Here is a 21239-nt window from a genome sequence, read left to right as displayed (position 1 = left end):
ACTGGTATAGGAATGCTAAAATTAATAGGTGGAACTTTTATTTTTTTTTAATGTTTTATTTATTTTTGAGACAGAGAGAGACATAGCATGAATGGGGGAGAGTCAGAGAGAGAAGAAGACACAGAATCTGAAGCAGGCTCCAGGCTCCACTCTGTTGAGTGTCTGACTCTTGATTGCGGTTCAGGTCATGATTTCGTGGTTCATGAGATCGAGCCACAGAGCCTGCTTGGGATTCTCTCTCTCTGCCCCTCCCCCTTCTTAAAAATAAGTAAATAAACTTAGGGGTGCCTGAGTGGCTCAGTCAGTTAAGCATATAGCTCTTGATTTCCGCTCAGGTCATGATCTTACAGTTCATGCCCCTTGTCAGGCTCTGTGTTGCTGGTGCAGAGCCTGCTTGGGATTCTCTCTCTCTCCCTCTCTCTCTCAAAATAAATAAGTAAACTTAAAAAAAAAAATCAGACAAACCTATATTTAGGGATGTTCTAAAAAATATCTGACCAGTACTCTTCAAAGAGTCAAGACAGTGAAAAAGACAAGAAAAAAACAGAAACTGTCACAGATTGCAAGACTCTAAAGACACACGCTGGCTAACTGTAACACGGGATCTTGGGTTGGATCCTGGAACTTTTTAGGACATTAGTGGAAAAACTGGGGAGATCCAAATAGTTATATAATTTAATACTATTGTACCAATGTTAATTTCTTTGCGTTGATAAATGTACTGTGGTTATGAAAGATGTTAACATTAGGGAAAGCTGGGGGAAGAGTATATGGGAACTCTCTGTACTATCTTTACTCTTCTGCAAACCTAAAATTATTTCAAACTAAAAAGGTTTTTTTTTTTTAAAGCAGTTGGCATAATTCACCAGAACTTTTAGAAGAATATACCCTTTTATACCCTTTTACCCAGCATTTCACTTCTAGCAATCCAGAGAAACACTCACATAGGTCCAAAAAGAATTTTATAAAAAAGTGTTCACTGAAGCATTGTTAGAAAATTGCAAGGGATACACATACATATACACACACATAACACGTATATATATCCATCAATTGAGAAATGATTACATAAAATGGCATATGCATATTATGGAATAAACACCATGAAGAATAAAATGGATCTGCACATAACAATGTGAAAAAAAATCTCCAAGATATATTAAGAAGAGTAAGTTACAGGGGTGCCTGGGTGGCTCAGTCAGTTAAGCGTCTGACTCTTAATTTCAGCTTAGGGCATGATCTTGTGGTTCCTGAGTTTGAGACCCATGTGGGGCTCCAAGCTGACAGGGCAGAGCCCGCTTGGGAATCTCTCTATCTCTCTCTCTCTCTCTCTCTCTCTCTCTCTCTCTCTCTCTGTGTGTGTGTGTGTGTGTGTGTGTGTGTGTGTCTGCCCCTTCCCTATGCTTGTTTTACTTCTGTACTGTTTAATTTTGTTTAAAATTTAACAAAGCTTTAAAATTTTCATGTGCATTTTTTAAAGTACACTATGACAAGTGCTATTATGAAAGTATGTAACAGATTTCAAAGCTCAAAAGGAGGGGTGTTTAGTCTGCCTGAGAGACTGCAGGAAGGAGAGTCACCAATGGATTTAGAAGGCATTCCAGGCAGAGTTTATGGAATGGGCAAAGGCACAGAAACATCACAAAAGGCAGGAGGGTTCAGAGCTGAAGCATATAGAACATAAAGCTTGGGAGTACAGGGGGAGAGTGACTTAGGAGGGATCTGAATAATCACCGGTCCCTGAAAGCCTACACTTCCCTTTGTTACCTTTCCCAAGAAAATAACCAAATTTAGACTTGCAGACAGCTTTCAGTATATTTTGCTTAAAACTACTGCCCCTCTCCAAATCATGACATAGTGAAATGAAATACTCCAAACCTGTCAGAGTATATTCATCAGTTCAAGATGGTACAATCCTGCCAGGAGGGTAATTCTAAACTAATTACTTTGATCTCCTATTCTCACCTATCTTCTTTTGACCAGCCCATAAAGCCATGTTACAATAAACATAAAAATAATGATAATACATCAACCACATACAGGTATCCCTTGCTTTCCAAAAGTTCACCTTACACCACTTCACTTTTACAAAAGATCTACATTAGTACCTGTTTCCACTAACTGAAGGAAATCCAAAGAGGATTTTCACTTTCACAAAAAAGGCAAGGGGCACCTGGCTGGCTCAGTCAAAAGAGCATGCAACTCTTGATCTCGGGGGTCATGAGCTCGAGCCCCACATTGGGTGGTGCAGAGATTACTTAAATAAACTTCTAAAAAAGGCAAAAAGTGAAAATGGCTTTCAGTATTTATTTTGCAGCAAGCTCTTATAGAAGCTGCGCACACCCCACACACTGAGTGGTGCCCCCAAGCTCCCTCCCTGGGAACTACGCTCAGCATCTCAACATCAAAGTTGCCACAGCTTTGAACTGTGTCTGTGAGCATCTGTGCTTTATCTCAATTTATTTTGTGCATCCAATAGCAAGACGTGTCCTAAGGTAGCAGAAAAGCCTAAGAGGTTATTTTTTGGGTCTGGGAATGCTCAAAAAATTGTCCATATAAATTAATGGTAAACATTTCTTCACTTTATGCCATTTAGACTTACAAAAAGTTTCATAGCTCTACTTTCAGATACCTGGGGAAACCTATACCAGTAAATATAAAAAGAAGGTTTCCCTGACCCAGTTTTCAAAAAGTTTTGATTTCAGCATTTACAACAAATGTCTCATAATAGGGAAGAATGAAGAAAGATGATCTAAATCCCAGATATAACTAAATGGCACTACTACTTTATAGTTCTTAGGAATAAATAAAACATTGATGATATTCTGATTCTTGCCAAAGACAAACTGATTTTTACATAAGTGTTTCTAATCTTAATTTGGGGACATCAATTAAAAGCAAAGTATTGACACTGACATAGTCAAAACTTTATTGACAACAAAGGTTTTGTTGCCTCTGCAGTCCTATTGCAAAAGCTAGGCAAAGTCCCCTTCCAATTAAGGCCCCAAGTAGCAAAAATACTTGTAACTATATTATTAGCTAAAAATATTTACTGAGGTGAATACTATGTGCACTCACTGAACTGTTTCATGCCCATTAAAATTCAATGATCAGAACTCAATAAAAAGACAATCCAATGAAAAACGGGGCAAAGGACTTAACAGACAGTTCTCCAAAAGATACACAAATGATCAATAAGCAAATGAAAGGATGTTCAACATCAGTAGTCACTAAGGAAATTCAAATAAAATTCATAATAAGGTATCCTTTCACAGCTAAGATGGCTACGATAAAAAAAAGAAAAGAAAAGAAAAGAAAGAAAAAAAAGAAAGAAAGGAAGATTGCAACTGTTGACAAAGATGCAGAGAACTGGATCCCTCAAACACTGCTGCTAGGAATGTAAAATGGTGCAGCCACTGGGCTGTACCTCAAAAAGTTGGGCCTGTATGGCAGTTCCTCAAAAAGTTAATCATAAAAATTCTCTGTGACCCAGCAATTCCATTCTCCAGTACAAACCCAAAACAACTGAAGACAGATATGCAAACACTGGTGTATGGATGTTCATAACAGCATTATTCACAACAGCCAAAAAGTGAGAATGACACAACTGTCCATCAACAGATAAAAGGATAAACAAAACAGGGGCGCCTGGGTGGCTCAGTCGGTTAAGCGTCCGACTTCAGCTCAGGTCACGATCTCGCGGTCCGTGAGTTCGAGCCCCACGTCAGGCTCTGGGCTGATGGCTCAGAGCCTGGAGCCTGCTTCCAATTCTGTGTCTCCCTCTCTCTCTGCCCCTCCCCCGTTCATGCTCTGTCTCTCTCTGTCTCAAAAATAAATGAAACGTTAAAAAAAATTAAAAAAAAAAAGGATAAACAAAACATGATACATCCATACAATGGAACTGTATTCAGCTATAAAAAGGAGCGAAGTACTGATACATGCTACAACATGGATAAAACTCAAAAACATCATGCTAAGTAAAAGAAGTCAAACACAAAAGGTCATATATTACCGTATTCCACTTATTTGAAATACCCAGAATAGGTAAATTCATAGAGACAGAAAGCCAATTGGTGGTTACCAATAGATACATCAAGGGGAAAATGAAGAGTGACTGCTTAATGGGTATGAGATCTCCTTTGGGGGTGATGTAAAAGTTCTGGAACTAATAGAGTGATGGTTGTACAAAACTGTGAATATACTAAATACCATTGAGCTGTACACTTTACAGGGTTAACTTTATGTTATGTGAATTTCACCTAAAAAAAATTTAATAGTCATGACAACTCTGTGGTAGGAATTACTACTTCACCAATTTTGCAAATTCAGAAACACAGGCTCAGAGAAATTAAAAGATGACCAAGTCCACAGAAGCAGTAGGTACAGGAACAGAGATTCAATGTGGGTTTGTGCACCAGACTTGTGATCTTTCTTTTTTTGATGTTGACAGAATGAAGCCCCTCTCCCCCAAAATTAATTTTATGCCCAGCTATCTATAATCCAATATATTAGCAACTTCTATGTGATACAAGAGGTTTACACTCTAACAGCTTCCCGATTTTAATAAAAAAATTAGAAGAAAAATAATACAGCACAGAAATATTATAAATATATTATCAGTATCAGCCTGATTATAATACTGATTATGATTATCAGTATTAGCCTGATTAGATTATAACTAACACCACTCAGTAGATCCACATTTCAGGCATCAAAAACTAAAGTTGCCAAGAAGTTTAATAATACACTTGAGGCTGGGGCACCTGGGTGGCTCAGTGGGCTGAGTGTCTGACTTTGGCTCAGGTCATGATCTCATGGTTCATGAGTTCAAGCCCCACATCAGGCTCTCTGCTGTCAGCCTGTCAGCACAGAGCCTGCTTCAGATCCTCTGTCCCTCTCTCTCTGCTCCTCCCCTACTTACACTCTACTCTCTCTCTCAAAAAATAAATAAAAATATTTTTTAAAATAATATGCTTGGGGCTATTTCATAACAGAAATAATTAGCCAGTAGAGTGTGAAAGGATCATGTGTTCTCAGCTTTACTGCCAAATCAAAAATGTAATCACATAAAAACTGAACATAATTCTAATCTTACTTAAATGTTAAGATTTCAGGCAACAAGTAATCAGCATGAAGATACCAAATACACTCCATTTTAGGAGCTTTTTCTACCACTTCAGGTTAGATGCCTAAACAGATTTAGTAACCACTAATGTTGCGCTGTTTCCTATGCTCCCATATTACAGTAACATCACACAATAATATCTCGTAGTCTAACTTACAGGATCATAACATAATGGGCAGGCAGACAATGACAAACGTCAAATATCAACTTTTTAAAAACCAATATAAAATACAACATTTGTGTAGTGACAGAGATGAAAAAGATTACCCAACTAAGCCTTGTTTACAGCACTGTCAACCAGGAATTAGATAACCATCTCAAGAAACCTAGTGTGTACTGACCAGTAAGATTCAACAAAACATCAAGCTTGCATCTAAGCTATGGCTAATTTAGTCTGTGGTGGTTCTGTATCGTCTGCCATTCAAGTACAATACTTTAGTTTCCTGCAATTTCATCTTACTTATAGATGTATTTGACTGTTTTCATCAAATGTGAGGGAGCTTCTCATGATGAGATGCTTATACTGAAGGCATGTGCAGGATATGCAGGTAGGCAATGAAGGCAATTTACTCTAACGACCAAGAGGATGACCAAACAAAATAAGCAGAAGAGTCACTGCCACGACACATTAATGCACATTTCAAATCAATGTAACAGAAGATAACCAGGAAGGGCCAGCAATGGGCTGACCACACTGACATGTAATCAGAGACAAAATGGGTAATTTAAAGACAAGTATTGCTCTACTACTGATGGCAGCCTTGAAACAACAGCAAATAATCTACTCCTGGACATATCACATGTACCCAAGAGAGGATCCTCAAGACTGCAACTTGTACACATTGGTCTTTCTAGTCTTTTACAGGTCAACGGGAAGTAATATCATTGGGCAGCATCTTCACTTACCTACCATGACTCCTCTAAATCATATAACGGGGGTGCCTGGGTGGCTCAGTCAGTTGGGCATCTGACTCCTGACTTTGGTTCAGGTCATGGTCTCACGGTTTGTGGTTCGAGCCCTGCATTGGGCTCCACACTGATAGTGCAGAGCCTGACTGAGATTCTCTATTTACTCCCCAAATAAATTATAAAATGTCCTCATCACAAATTTCCTTCTCCTCAGGCCCAATATCCTTTAGCCAATTTTAAACACACACATTCCACACTAGTAATCATGTTATTTTGCTAATTAAGTCATATAAAAAAAAAAATCCTCCTTCTTACCAGCAATCCAAGGTTGTTACATAGGGTTTGAACTAGTAAGAATCACGATGTAACCCCTAGCCACAAATTAGTCATAGGACAATGACTGTAGAAGTTGCCTTTAAGCTAATGGCTATATCCTCAAATCCTGCAGAATCTGTGTACCACTACGGTAGATTTGAACATGGCGAACAAAATGCTGGCTTCTAACCAAATCTTAATATCCAGTAACCTAAAGATAAGGTGTTTACAACTTTAAATTTTTAGAAATATAGGTGACCCTTGAACAACACAGGTTTGAACTACATGTGTCCACTTATACATGGATTTTTTTTGATACAGTACAGTACTGAAAGAATATTTTTTCTTCCTTATGGTCTTAATATTTTCTTTTCTCTAGCTACTTTACCATAAGAATACAATATATAATACATAGTTAAGGGTCTGGGAAGTCCAAAGTTATATACAAATTTTCCACTGCACAGGGGTCAGTGCCCCTAACTCCTCCTACACTGTTCAAGGGTCAACTGTATTTCAGAACCAACAGACCGCTTTTTATTTTTTAAATTTTTTTTTTAATGTTGATTCATTTGGGGGGGGGGGAGGGGCCGAGAGAGAGGGAGACACAGAATCTGAAGCAGGCTCCATGCTCTGAACTGTCAGCACAGAGCCCGACGCAGGGCTCGAACTCAAGATCATGACCTGGCCAAAGTCAGACACTTAACCAACTGAGCCACCCGGGTGCCCCACAACAGACCACTTCTAAGTAAGTGTGGGCTCTTTTGTGAAGCTCCCAGAAAATGGCATAGGAGCCTAAAGTCCCTTTGTAAACAATAATCTCAAGAAGCAAGACGCAGGGATAATTAACCCCCTTGTGACATTTAGAAAAAATGAAATGGGAGGCTAGACCCATCCCTAAGAGAGAGTCCACTATCAGTCTGCAGCTATTTCAACTATATTTGGTACTATGTGAGAACTCAAAGAGAGAGAGAGAGAGATGGAGAAAAAAAATGACTTGAGCCAATTTTACTTCCTACATTACAGCTACCTTCTTGAAATATTTAAAGCATATAGCAGGCACTCAAACTTTTTTCAATGAATGAAGGGATGAACAAGTTAAACAGTAACCAGCAGCATGTAAAACATCTTTAGATGAAAAAAGCACCCTGGATTTCAAAGGCAGCGAAGAGAACTGAAAATGCTCTATACTACTGACCCATTTTTCAAACACACGTATAGATAATGGGTTTTTTAAATATTTTTTAAGTTTATTTATTTATTTTGAGAGCAAGAATATGGGGGAAGGGCAGAGAGAGAGGAAGAGTGAGAATCCCAGGCAGGCTCCATGCTAACAGCATGGGGCTCAATCTCACTGAGAGATGACTTGAGCCGAAATCAAGAGTAGGATGCTTAACTGACTGAGCCACCCACACGCCCCACAGATAATGTTTTTAAGCAATTATCTACATTTACAGGTATGACTGGAAAGATCTATATATATATAACAAATGGTTCCTTCCACATTGGATATATTTCACACTTTACAACAGATATTCCCATTTTCCTCATCAGCTGAACTGTCTGAAAGATTTTCAAAAGTACTTTTATTGCTAAGTTGAAATGTATTTGAATGTGCTTGCCAGATGTCATGATACATAAACATAAATAGGCAGAAGCTAAGAGAGAGCCGTGACAACTAGGTAAATCATTTCCTTTTGAATCATTTCCAGTACAAGTGTCCTACAAACAGTATAGAAAAAGTCAATAGAGAAAACATCATCCTTCAAACATAAGGCCAAGTGCTACCTTCGGGTGAACACAAATAAAATCACCATTTAAAAGTAATAACACTTCCTCAAAAAATGAAACAGAGAATTACCATACGACCCAGAAATCCCACTTCTAGCATATACCCAAAAGAACTGAAAGCAAGGACTGGAACAGATACTTGTACACCAATGCTCCTAGCGGCACTTTTTGCAATAGCCAAAAGGTGGAAATGACCTAAGTGTCTAAACGGATAAACAAAATGTGGTACACACATACAATGGAATATTATTCAGTCCTAAAAAGGCATGAAATTCTGACACAAGCTCAAACATTGATGAAACTTGAAGACATCGTGCTGAGTGAAATAAGCCAGACATAGATGGACAAACACTATTATTCTACTACTTCCACTTGTATGAGACCCCTAGAGTAGTCCTATTCATAGAGACAGAAAGGGGAATGGCTGAGGGAAGAGAGGAATGGGAGTTGTTTGATAGGTACAAAGTTTCAGTTTGGGAAGATGAAAATGTTCTGAAGATGGATGGTTGTGATGGCTGCATAACAATGTAAGTGTACTTTATGCCACTGACCCATACACTTTAAATGGTTTAAGTGTAAATCTTACATAATCCATATTTTACCACAACTTTTTAAAGTAACTGAGCAAGAATGATGGTCACAGTTTTGTGTCAAAAACATCAAGAAAAGTGGTAAGAGTCTGTAACAAGCATGCTTCACTGTCATCCTCCACAGCCTAGATAACCTACCTGAAAGTCAAGACCTCGGAATAGGAGGGATGGACACACCATTTTCATGTTGCTACAGATTTACACTAAGCAGCTGAGGAAGCTGAATTATATTCTACAGGAGATCGTTTACTAAATAATGAGTGGGCTCTCGTTCCCAACAATTAAATCAGAAAAAAATCAAGCTCTTCCTTCTAGTCTCCAATGGAAGTAACAAGACTGAAATAATCAGTTGCACTCTTAACAAGAAGCACAGCAGATCCTAAAGAGTGACTTTAATTCCCAAGTTTAATTTTGGAACCACTACAATAGGAAACAGCAAGCAGCAATGATGATGATGATGATGATGATAATAATAATAATAACTTCCTTTACTGCTTTTATTAAGTGACTTTGTACACTAACCCTTCTGAGCCTCATCTCAAAAACAGGGATAATGTTTACATCTGCTTTATAAGGGTTGTTTGAAGATCTTATGAAGTAATATACATAAAACACTGAGTTCAGTGCCAAGAATACATATATGTTCAACCCTCCCCTCCTGCCATTCACTAGTATCTGTAGCCCTTTGCCACTCCTGGATCAGTCCCCAGGGGCTATGCTGATGTTTTTGGCCAGCAACCTATGGCTCCTCCCTCAGGACCCAGCTGTTTCTCTCAGTTCTACTTGTTTCACTCCTGGTTTCTAAGAGGATCCTGTCTATATTTAGAGATAATGCCAGTACCAACTGTGGACTCAACAGGTGCTTGGGAGGGCACTTGAGCTCTCCACAATTTTCAATTGTTTTCCAAAGTTAATTGGTTCTGACTACACAACTGGTTGTGTTGACTTCTACAAGGAAGAGCGCCACCTAGGCACAGTACTTCAGCAGTACACTAGACTAAACAAAATAATAAGCCTGTTCACAGGTCAAACCCTTAGCAAGATTAGCTTTAACAGGACCCCAGAAGACTTGTTAATTCACAAGAGCAATAAACATTTATAAAGTCTACAGATATAGCCCACTAACCCAATCTTCATCTAAATCACCATTATCATATCAAACCCAAGATTCAACCAATTCATGCTGCTTGTACTACAACCAAGATTAGGAGGAGGAAGACAGGCAAGTAGAACCAGACAGCAAAGATCTAAAGAAGGCATCCAACAGAGTGTGAATGCAGCTTTATTTACTACCTCTGTGACCATAGCAAGTTATTTAACCTCTTAATTATAACACAGGAAATAACTGTGAGGATTCAATTAAATGAGATAATGCATGCAAAACAAACTTAGCACCTTGCCTCATCTACTGTAAGAGGTCAATAAAAAGCCACATTATCACTAATGAAGACACTCCTTGCTTTATTCAGTTTTTGTAAGATATAAGAAAAGTGACAACTGAGGTCATTATTTTGGACCTTTATAAACTAGTCTAATGCTACTATCCAAGACCTAGCTGAGAAATATAAATGGATAAATTCCCAGAAATCTTAGGTGAGTCAGCAAAACTTAATACCCAACAAATAAAAAGATTAACATCAACTATTTATGAACACATAATGGTAATACAATTTCAAAATCGGCAATCTTGTATGTAGAACCATTCAATATTTGGTCTGGAAATCCAAGTATTAAGGAAATGCCAAGATTATGACCCAGAAATACTTTCCCACAGTATTTTCAAATCACCTTAATTCAAACTGGAAGGTAAAAGGCAGCCTGATAATTTGAAATCAGCATCAAGAATTTCTTGAGGCAGAACCCAAACTCTCCCAAGAGCATAAATCCAGTAGCAGATGGTATATGAACATTTCTCAGTGAGAAACTGCAATTCTAACAAAGTATAGATAACTTCGATTTTATCAATGCTATTCATCACCTTTGGGTCTAAATGAAAACAAACTCTTGGTTCTTTCCCCCAAACACCCTGAACTCTGCATTATCACTGACCTAATTCAAAGCAAGATGCTTATTTTTGGTGATATGTTCTCCTCTGCTTCATTAACCACAGGTAAATTACACACAGTAACCTGATGAACATAAGAGAAATAAATATTACAGGGATGGTTCATCGATGAAATGGACCATAAATAACCAAATTATTAAAAGAATAGCTTGTACTCAGCAGAGGGACATGCCTGAGAAAGACCCACCTTCCAAAAGAACCCAATCATCCTGGATGAATTAGGGAGAAAGATGCCACTCTAGTCCACCTACCCTGTACTCTCAAACAAGATCTACCCTTCCACTTTAAATCAAGCCCAAAACCACATCTATTTTATTTCTCTGCCACCCTTTGCCTTATTTTCCATTCCGCCCCCCCCCATTCCTTTCTATCTTTTTTCAAATCCCACTTTGCCCCCAAATCCTGAGGACCTCGGACACCCACGCAGATGACCTTACGCATACCCACTGCATTCCCAATTCATTGTACTTCTCAACCCAAACGACCCATTCTTTCATTCTTTTCGATCCCTCGTTGTTTCTTAAAATCCAATACCCCACACACGCTCACACCAGAGTCCCCCCTTACTCCATTGTTTCCCTGGCCTGTGCTCTGGAAACCCCCCAACTCGGACCCGTGTGCTTCGGCCTGCCCCACTGACCCCAGAAGGCTTTCACCGTCTGGGCACTCCGGGTCCCAAAGGGCTCACGTCCCCCTCCTGTCCATACCCCAACCCCCAACAACCACCCCCTCCGCCGTGCCCTCCCTCGAGCCCGCTCTCTGCACTTCTGTGCCCCCCTTTACACCCCACCAAACCCTCCACCCAGCACCCTCAGCCTCACCTACCCGGGGACCCCGCAGACGCCGCGTCCCCCCCAGTTCCGGGCTCTGCGTCCCGGACGCTCCGAGGTCTGAGAAGAGGAAAGGAGCTCCTCCGCCTCCTTCTCCTCCTCTTCTAGAGCGGCCGCCGTCGCCGCCTCGCTCCTCCCCCAGCTCTCCCAGAGCCGGACGCCGCCCCGCCCCCACCGCCCCTTTCCCGGCTTCGGCCGGGCGGCGGGCTGGGGATCGCAGCCGCGGCTGGGGGCCGGAGTGCCAGCGGATCCACACCGACCTCGCCGGGGCTCGCGCTGTTCGCCCCGCCCCGGAGCCCGCTCGGGCGCGTGCGCGCCAGCCAGCCAGCGCACAGGCGCGTGCTCGCGCCGGCGCGAACCCGACGCGCCGAGCTCGAGGCCGTTGCAGCCACCCGGCGCGCGAAGGCCGGGCGGGAGGCGGCCCGCGCGCCAGGGATCTGCGAGTGGAGAGGCGCCGGGCGGGAGGCGGGCTCCAGTCCGTCGGGTTACCGCTCCTCTCGAGACCCAGCCCCTCGCGCCTCGCACCGCCCGCCGGGTCGCGCGCCTCAGTTGAGGGTGCTCGGGCGTCGCCGGGAACTGGGAATAACGAGGAAGGGTAGGGATTGGAGGAGTGGGTCGGCAACAAACTAGATGAAAGTGGGGACGGGTAGTACTAGAGCACGTGCCCACGTGCAGAACAGCCCAGGCCCACAAAGAGCCGGGCGGCGTGGGGAGGGGGGTAACAGCGCGCTCTGGGAGTGAAGGACCGGAGCTGGAACTGCCGGAAAGAGCCGAAACTCCCCCGGAGATTGCCGAAGGCGGGCGCATCGAGAGGAACCGTGCGAGGGGCTTTATAATATCTAGGTTCCCGCGGGGACGCGCGCTCTCATGCCGCGTTGCCTTTCGCTGCTCCCGACTCCGCCCCATGGCCTTCCAGCGCCTTCTCCTTTGCCTGCTTCCCGACTCAAGTTTGACTCCAAAAGGCCGTTTCAGAGTCCCTGACCTCAGGCAACTCCCGGACGTCCGGACTTCGCGGCCGCTCAGCTTCCTGGGAGTCCGTAGAGGCCGGTGCGGGATCGAGGGCAGGATAACCTCTGGACTTGAAGGTTCTCTACCACGTATGCCAGACGCTGCCCAAGCCCATTTCTGAGTCGGATCTCTGGTTTGCTCAGCCGTCTACATTCCTCCGTGCGGCTGTGGTCAGGCCGCCAGTGAATCTTTCTGTTAAATATCCTTCTGACTTCATGATCAGATTCCCAACCTCCCCAGGGCCAGAATCGTCTGTAGTATTTGTGCAACCTTCTACGCAGTGTCCTGAAAGTGTGAAGTACTCACCCCACCGTCAACTGGTCAGTGGTCGATTAGGAGCGGCCAGAGGCTGGGGATTTAGACAGCATTGAAAAGATTAATCAGGATCTGTCCCCATGTTCTTAGCTTTTGAGGCCAAAGCTTAAGGAACTCTGGACAGGCATCAGCGACAAACCTGGAACTGTATATGAGTATGTATAGCTAGACACCACAGGCACAGGTTTGTTTTCCAGATGTTCGTTACTGCAGTCGCAGTACCTGCAATGAAGTAGTGTATGTAATAGATCTCAGCCAGATCTCAGATACCCAGAAGTTATCTCGTCCTTTGTGTTTAACTTTGCGCGAGGTTGGAGGGTCAAAAAATACCCCGCAGCCCACTGACCCCTGGCTAATAAAGCCTGGTCTAATCCAATCATATCACTTACAGATCTAAATAAGCAAAAGACTAGGTCACCCAGCTAGCAAGGGCATTATACATAGGTTGCTTACTATTGCATCTTTTCTCAAAATATTCAAATAGAAGCAAACTTTCCAAATATCTGCTTTCTTTTCATTCACTAAATTGAAATAAGTACCCAATGAGTGGTAAGCATTGTTCTAGGTTTTGGGTCACTTACAAAGAAGAATAAAAGCAAGATTATCCCCAAGGAGAGTATCCTATTGTAAAGGAGGATAAAAGCTATTAAATAATTAACTGTAATAGCATGTGAAAAGTGTCGAAACAAAAAGTGCAAAGTGTTGTAGGAACACAGGAATGAGTGACTAATTCTTCCACAATGTCTCTTCCTTCCCATACAGAGTAGAAATGGAATGCTATGACCTTGCTTAACGAGAAACTTCATGCTGCTGAAGAATGGTACCTGACCAAGAGAATCCAAGATCCCTTCCATAATGACAGATTTCACCTACCAAAAGTTGCCTAGAAAACTCTTCATTATAGGGCCTCTTGTTGCTGCAGAACCAATATTGTTTCTTTGGGAGGAAAATAAAGTCTACTTTTGGAAATCTCACAGTGTTAGGAAAGACATCTGATGCCTCTCCTAAGATAGCCAGTGGTCTAATGGGAGACAGTTTTTATATGCGGATATTCCATATGTAGATATATAGAAGGGAGGTGAGTTAAGGAGCATGCATAGGCCCAATCTATGAGAGCTGTCAAAGCATCACTGGAAACCTAACAATGTGAAGAATATCATATTTAACAGATCTCTAAGAGAGTTCTGAGTGTAGTTGAAAGTGTGGGTCACATAGAGCATACAACTTGCTAAGTGGAGTTTGCAAGAGGGGTACTGTAACTCATGGCCCACTTTCACCCTTTCTCCATGCCACATTCTATCTCTCCAAAAAGACATTGAATAAATGTTTCAAAAATATCTTTGGGACCTGAATTAAAAGATTAATTTTATCTTGGTTCTTTACATATATGTTTTCTATTGTGTATGCATAATAAAACAAAATGATCATCGACTGCTTTGAAATAATTGCAAAACTCCATGCTGTCAGTGCAGAGCCTGCTTGGGACTCTCTCCCTCTCTCTAAAAACAAACTTTTTAAAAAAGGAAAGAATTGCAAGTTGTTTAAAGTCCACCTGTAAATTATACTGGAGGTACTGGAGGACAAGAAATGCTGTGATAAATTCGACATATAATACTTGTGACATACTCTGAAGAAAACACAAAAACAACGAAATTTCTGAAATGATTAAAGTGACTGCTAAGGATTGCAAAAGATCATTTTGAAACAACATCCATATGTCTCAGTTCAGCCTTAACGGAATTAATTTATCCCAGGTTACCTAATGATCAAGTGGCAAAATTAGAACTAAGGATAAGTCATGACATAATCTTCATCTTGACAGATATATTTTGCAGATGTTAAAAAGACCTAATTTGACATGTTTTCAAATAGATCCTGGAAATCAAAATTTTTCTTATGTTTGTTTGAGTTGATATTTTGTATCTGAAGTGACTGATTGTCAGATTCCATATTTTTATTAGGAAAAAAAAGAGGCTGAGTTTAGTCTGAGAAACAAAAATTTTCCTCATTATCTTGGAGACTTGATAATTAATGACTGTAATTAACATGATTTTCTTAGAAGTCTCTGCTAACTAAAGTTGAAACTACAAACCACTATAGGCAAGAAGACCACCAGAGAATGTCTCATAAGGTGTACTTTTCTCTTTGATTGCCCCACCTCTAGTACCTAATAAGAGTATTCATGTGGGCAGACCAAACTTTGTGTCTTAGAAAATTAGCATCATGGAGTGCTAACTAGACCTGAAAAAACTATTCCAGTTGCAAATAAGTTTGGGAAACACTGGGTAAGATAAAGTTAAGCTAGTTTCTTTACATCCCAGAGCATTTAATTTGGTAATGTGCTTTGTTAACAATCGAATGAATGCACTATATAGTATGCAGCTTTCCCCCAAGGAAGCTTTTTTCCCTAAGAGACTTCTGCATGGGATTCATGTTTCTTTGAACATTCATTTTCTAAAGTTCTATTAAATGGGTTTGATTAGGTCAGCATTTCCCACTTTACAGATAACAAAACTGAGGTACAAAGACAGGAGTAACATAGCCAATTGTATATCAGATGTTTATAGGCTCAGTCGGTTGAGCTTCTGACTTCGGCTCAGGTCATGATCTCACACTCTGTGAGTTTGAGCCCTGCATCGGGCTCTGTGCTGACAGCTCAGAGCCTGGAGCCTGCTTCTGATTCTGTGTCTCCCTCTCTCTCTGCCCCTCCCCTGTTCATGCTTTGTCTCAAAAATGAATAAACATTAAAAAAAAAAAAAAAGTGGCATCCATTAGGAACTAAGCCAGCCAGGTGCCGTGAATTTGCCCTTTAGTGACTGTTTCTATACGTAAGACCAATCAATAACTAATACTGCTTTACTATAAGTTTATTAATGGAATTTCAGCATGCTCTTTCATTTATACAGCGTGTCACCATTTTTTTAAGTTTATTTATTTATTTTGAGAGAGAGGGAGAGGAAGAGGGAGAGGGAATCCCAAGAAGGCTCCACACTGTCAGTGCAGAACCCAATGTAGGGCTCAAATTCATGGAATGTGAGATCATGACCTGAGCTGAAGTCAGATGCTTAACTGACTGAGCCACCCAGGTATCCCAGTCTGTCACCATTTTTTAAAATTAATAATGACTAACCTCTGCAAAATGTTTTATTGTTTATAAAGAGCTCTCAACATATGGTCTCATTTGATTGTCTCAACATCTCTGTGATGCAGGCATCATTATTCCCATATAACAAATGAGAAAACTGAGGCTTTAAATTGTTAAGTAACATGTCTGTTGTTTGCATTGTTAAATATCCTGTTATTTGCATGGGGAGAAGACAGTCGCTGCCCTCAAGGGGCTTTGGTATAGTTAAAGTGACAAGACTTACAAACATGAGACAGAGAATGATTATGTAGCAATATGTAGGAAAATGCTTGATAGAATAGTCCAAACTTCACAAGAATACTGAAGGAATTCAAGGGGGAAAGATTACTGGAGATGGAATTAATCAGTGAAGGTATCATTTAGGGATAAACCTTAAGCTGGATCGTAAAAGAAGAGTAGAGATTTGGATTAGCAGAGAGGAAAAAGAATTATAGGAAAGAAGAGTGACATCAGCAAAGGCATGAACATGAAAACAGGAAACACACTGATGGAAAAGAATTAGAGTTGATAGGGAGATGGGTCTAAAATGATCAGTCTTTTGGCTGTGCAAGAAAAGTCAACTGCTGAGAGGCCATGGGTTTCCAGTCACTGAATATAAATAATATGACACCATGTGCCCATATGGAACAGCTATTTGCTTTCCAATCCAAAAGCAGTAAATTTGCACTCTCTGCCATGGACCCCAGGAGTGAAAAGGAGAAAGTATCAACAGAAGCCAAGTCCAAACTGGTGGTTATGGGTATATTTCCCCCCATATCCTTCCTGTTCCTTTCTTTATACTAATTCATCTGAAAGGTGAATGACCTATTGATGCTAGGAAAAATGCCCCTTCAGGTGGTGCTCACAAAGCCAGATTCTCATGCTAAGTCAGTCACTGCCCAGCAGACGATCAATATTCCCCACATTTCCCAGTCCAGAAATGTGACTAAGGTATGGCACCGAATGGATTTAAAACGATTCCAACTTTCCCATACCGGGAACTGTTGAGACTTGTCAGTGAGGTTTAAACCAAGAAAATTGAAGGTCATACTTAAAGTTATAATAGTTTGCAAATAAGCAGATGGGCTAATGGAAAGGGTGGATGACAGGTGGGGAGAAGGAAAATAATTGGGAAGAAAAGAAAAATGAGAATAAAGAAAGAAACAAATTGGGGCACCTGCGTGGCTCAGTCGGTTGAACGACCAACTTCAGCTCAGGTCATGATCTCACAGTTTGTGAGTTCAAGCCCCGCATCAGGCTCACTGCTATCAGAGCAGAACCTGCTTTGGATCCTGTCTCCCTCACTCTCTGCCCCTCCCCCACTCGCAGGTGCACCCATTCTCTCTCTCAAAAGTAAATAAAACATTAAAAAAATTGAGCAACAAATTATTGAAATGAAATCTCATGCAGCAGAATCCTACATAAATTTTTCGCTTTTGTTGTTCAAAACCCACCTTAACAAAACAAATGAATAAAACCAGGTAGTTGAACATATTTCAATCTTTTACGGTGACCAAGAGAAAGATGGCAAGGAACATGAAGAGAAACCAAAAAATCAGCTTCTCAGGGTGTGAACATCAAAAGCCAAAGCAGTGGCATGAAACGTGTGTTCAAGCAAAGCTCTCACATGAGACAGACTGCCTCAGAGTCCCCCAGGAGATCAAATGACATCTAGGAAACACATTTCATTTAGAGATTGCCCTGAATAACACCCAGATCCAACTTCACAGTTGCTCTCTCTTTCCCAACAAAAGAGGAGGACTGAACTCTAGTAATAAACCTACTAAGGAGGTATCACTACCAGAGCCAAAAAAAAAAAAAAAAAAAAAAATGTGAAGGGACATATTTGACCCTTGCGACAGCCTTAAGGCGCCATCTGCAGTTCTTAGCTAAGACTGCAATAAACCCAAAGCTCCTGCTGGCTTGTTAGGACCACCTACTGGTAAAGAAAAGAGAAAACAAAGAAATACTAAATTCAAGTCAGGGAGTCCTCAAAAACCTCCTGGGTCCTAGAGTAGATGCAAGCATAGCTTTAAGACGCAGTACCCAGGAAAAGATCTAAGGGCCTTCGTTGGCTATAAGCTCAATGAGCAACCAAAAAAGCTAATAAATTCTTAGACTGCTTGATTTCAAGGATGATATATTGTCCAGACCTTGAGAACTTAATAGCCCCACAGTACCCCGTTCTGTCTGAACACATCTGAGAATTGCATTTAGTTCTGGGCACAATTTAAGAGCAATATTGACAAGAACCATAAAAATGTTCATACCCTTTGACCCAGTAATCCCACCCATGGGAATTTATTCTGAAATAATTCAAGAGAATAGATGAATTAGAAACATGAAGATATCGATGCAGCATTCTTTATAACAAAAAAATATATACATTAATAGCCTAAATGTCTCCCCAAAAGGGGAATATTATGCAGCATTAAAATATAATGATACGCTATTTGAAAAGTTAAAATAAAAAACATAGAATGATAATGCATGCTACAACATGGATGAATCTTGAAAACATTATGCTAAGTGAAAAAAGCCAGACACAAAAGGAGACATTGTATGATTCCATTTATATAACATGTCCAGGGTAGGAAAATCTATAGAGACAGAAAGTAGATTAGTGGTTGCCAAGGGCTGGGGGAGGGGAGAGCGGAGAGTGATTGCTAATGGTATGGGGTTTGTTTTAGGGAAGGCAAAAACGTCTGAAATTAGCTAGTGGTGATAGTTGCACAACCTTATGAATATACTAAAAATCATTAAACTGTATACAAGGATGAATTTTATGGGCATGTGAATTACATATCAATTAAATACATGTATGTCTTCATAGAAATATATACACATATATATACATCTTCATAATAATATATAAAATGCTTATGATTCAGTGAGGGGGGAAAAAGCAGTACAAAATTGTGTCCTTGATATGAGACAGTCGTGTAAAAATTAATTATGTACGTTTACAGATGAGGACTAAAAGGGAAAATGAATAGGTGGAAACAGCAAGGTGAATGTAGGTGAATTTTTTTATTTGGGGGGTGGGTGGGTAGCCATTATATTGTTCTTCGAGCAATTTAATATTTTCTTTTCTTCCCAAGACAGTGTCCACCAGAGGGCAGACAGAAGATGACAAACAGAATCATTTAGCACAAGCCTCAGCTGAAAAGTTAAGAACCCAGCATTCAGTGTGGAAAGCAATCTCAAAGGGCATGTAAGTCCAACTTCCTCGTATTACAAGGGACAGACTGCAGCCCAGAGTGGTAAAACGGCAGGCTGGTCCCCCAAGCGGTGGAGGTAGAAGCCTATGTCCGCACTTCTCCATCCATCTCTTCCTACCAAACTACAGTGCTTCCTTAAACAAGGCAATGTTTCATCTAAAAAAGAGAAGATTTCGAAGGATATGAGATGAGGGCAGCTGCTTATCAAGGAAGGGTTTTTGTTGTTGTTGGGTTTTGTTCTTTGTAACAAGAGATGGCATATCTAGAAATTACAGGGAAGCAAATTTTAGTCCAATAGAAGAACTTAACGATTAAGGGTGTCCAAAAGGTGAAACAGGTAGCAGATTTCCAACTGAAGCCAATGCCAAAATGGAAATCTTTGAGGAAAGCTATTCTTCAGGTCCTGCACTGAGTGAGCACTTGGCATAGAGGCCTTCTCACTTCCCTTCCAACTCTTTAAAAGGCCCTATACATTTTTTATTTGTGGGAGTGGGAGAATATGAAATCATTGGATTTCATGAAATCTTCTTGGTTGGAGAATAAGGAAGACCTCACACTTGCTAATATCTTGGTTTATATAAATATAGAATTATTTTATAGTGAATTTCTACTTACAGCTGATTTTCGCTATATCAGGTGCTTTGGGAATCACATCCCCAGAAAAGTCTCTTCATGATAATAATGTCCCAGGGTTGTTAGCAAAGCAGAATTCCCTTCCAGAAGTTCTCAATTCCCATAATTTTGTGCCATTTTTTTCTTTTCAAAAAATGGCTGGGCTATACCACTATGAGATATACGAACAGATGTCCCTGGAATGAGTGGGGAAGGAGTGTAGGTAGTCTAATCCTGGTAAGGACTCAATTTCAGAACCCATTCATAGGCCAGGGCAAGAAGGAAGATGAAATCCAAATATGAGTCTTAATGAGTCTTTCCTACTAAGAGGTAATATTCCATAACATCTTTCTCACTTCTTACCACGTGCCTCAGCCCATACCTACAAAAATTTCTCCTGTGCAAAGTTTTAAACTAATCCACACTAAAGTAACCAATGTGGCTAAGAGGTGGACGGCAGATCACCATGCCATAGCATCTCAGAAAGTAGAAATACCTCTCTGTCCTGCATAGAAGGACTGAGACTCCAGATGTCAGGGAATAGCCTCCCTAATTGAAATGAATCTGCCAAAGGGTGACAAGAGAGTTCTGCAAGGACAATCTGCAAGTGAAAAGGGCCATCTTACAAGCAGTGAACTCCTTCCCATGAGATTCATCTTACCCTCGGAGTTGTCTCATTCTTAGGACTTCTGCTATCCCAACTGGCCCAGATGAGCTCTGACCCTTTTTAAAACTACAGCCTAAGAACAGCCAAATCCAAACCACTTCCCCGGTTCCCCATGAACAGCTAAAAAAAGGCTGGAATTTTTCCTTTTAAGTTGATTTATTTATTTTGAGAAAGAGAGAGACAGAGAGACTGAGAGTGTGACCAAGGAAGGGCAGGGAGAGAGGGAGGGAGAGAGAATCCCAAGCAGGCTCCTTGCTGTCCGTGCAGAGCCTGACATGGGGCTTGATCCTATGAACCATGCGATCATGACCTGAGCCAAAAATCAAGAGTCAGACACTTAACTGACTGAGCCAACCAGGTACCCCTGGAATTTTTCTTAATTATAAAACAAGAGAGAGAGAGTTTGGGAAAGAGGAGGTGAGGAAGAGGGACCATTTATACTCTACCACCACAACACAATCCATCATTCCTATTTACTACTTTCTAATCCTTATTTGTAAGCATTCATACGGTGATTTGCAAGAAACCAAAAGGAATTTTTTAAATAGAAAATACACTAATACACTCTAGGAAAATTCAGCCTTACACGTAGAACCTTCATTCCATACCAATTAACTCCCCTAGACACCCAAGCCTTGTTTCCTTACATGGCTGAAAGGGGGAAAGGGTT

The 21239-nt window shown here is 40.8% G+C and overlaps 1 protein-coding gene across 1 annotated transcript in view; it reads right to left on the bottom strand.

Moving 5' to 3' along the window:
- LOC124501899 (translation initiation factor IF-2-like) overlaps positions 1-21239 on the bottom strand; it is an 81633-nt gene that overhangs the window by 59904 nt on the left and 490 nt on the right. Inside the window, exon 2 of the mRNA XM_047066351.1 lies at positions 11618-12198. Within this exon, the coding sequence (XP_046922307.1) occupies positions 11618-12198 (581 nt within the window). The remainder of the gene's footprint in view (positions 1-11617; positions 12199-21239) is intronic.

The sequence above is a fragment of the Lynx rufus genome, unplaced genomic scaffold (assembly GCF_022079265.1).
Source record: "Lynx rufus isolate CCGP_SWC_20201006 ecotype Redwood Valley unplaced genomic scaffold, mLynRuf1.p SCAF_7, whole genome shotgun sequence".
Lineage (NCBI taxonomy): Eukaryota > Metazoa > Chordata > Mammalia > Carnivora > Felidae > Lynx > Lynx rufus.
This window is presented reverse-complemented; position numbering and strand designations above follow the sequence as displayed.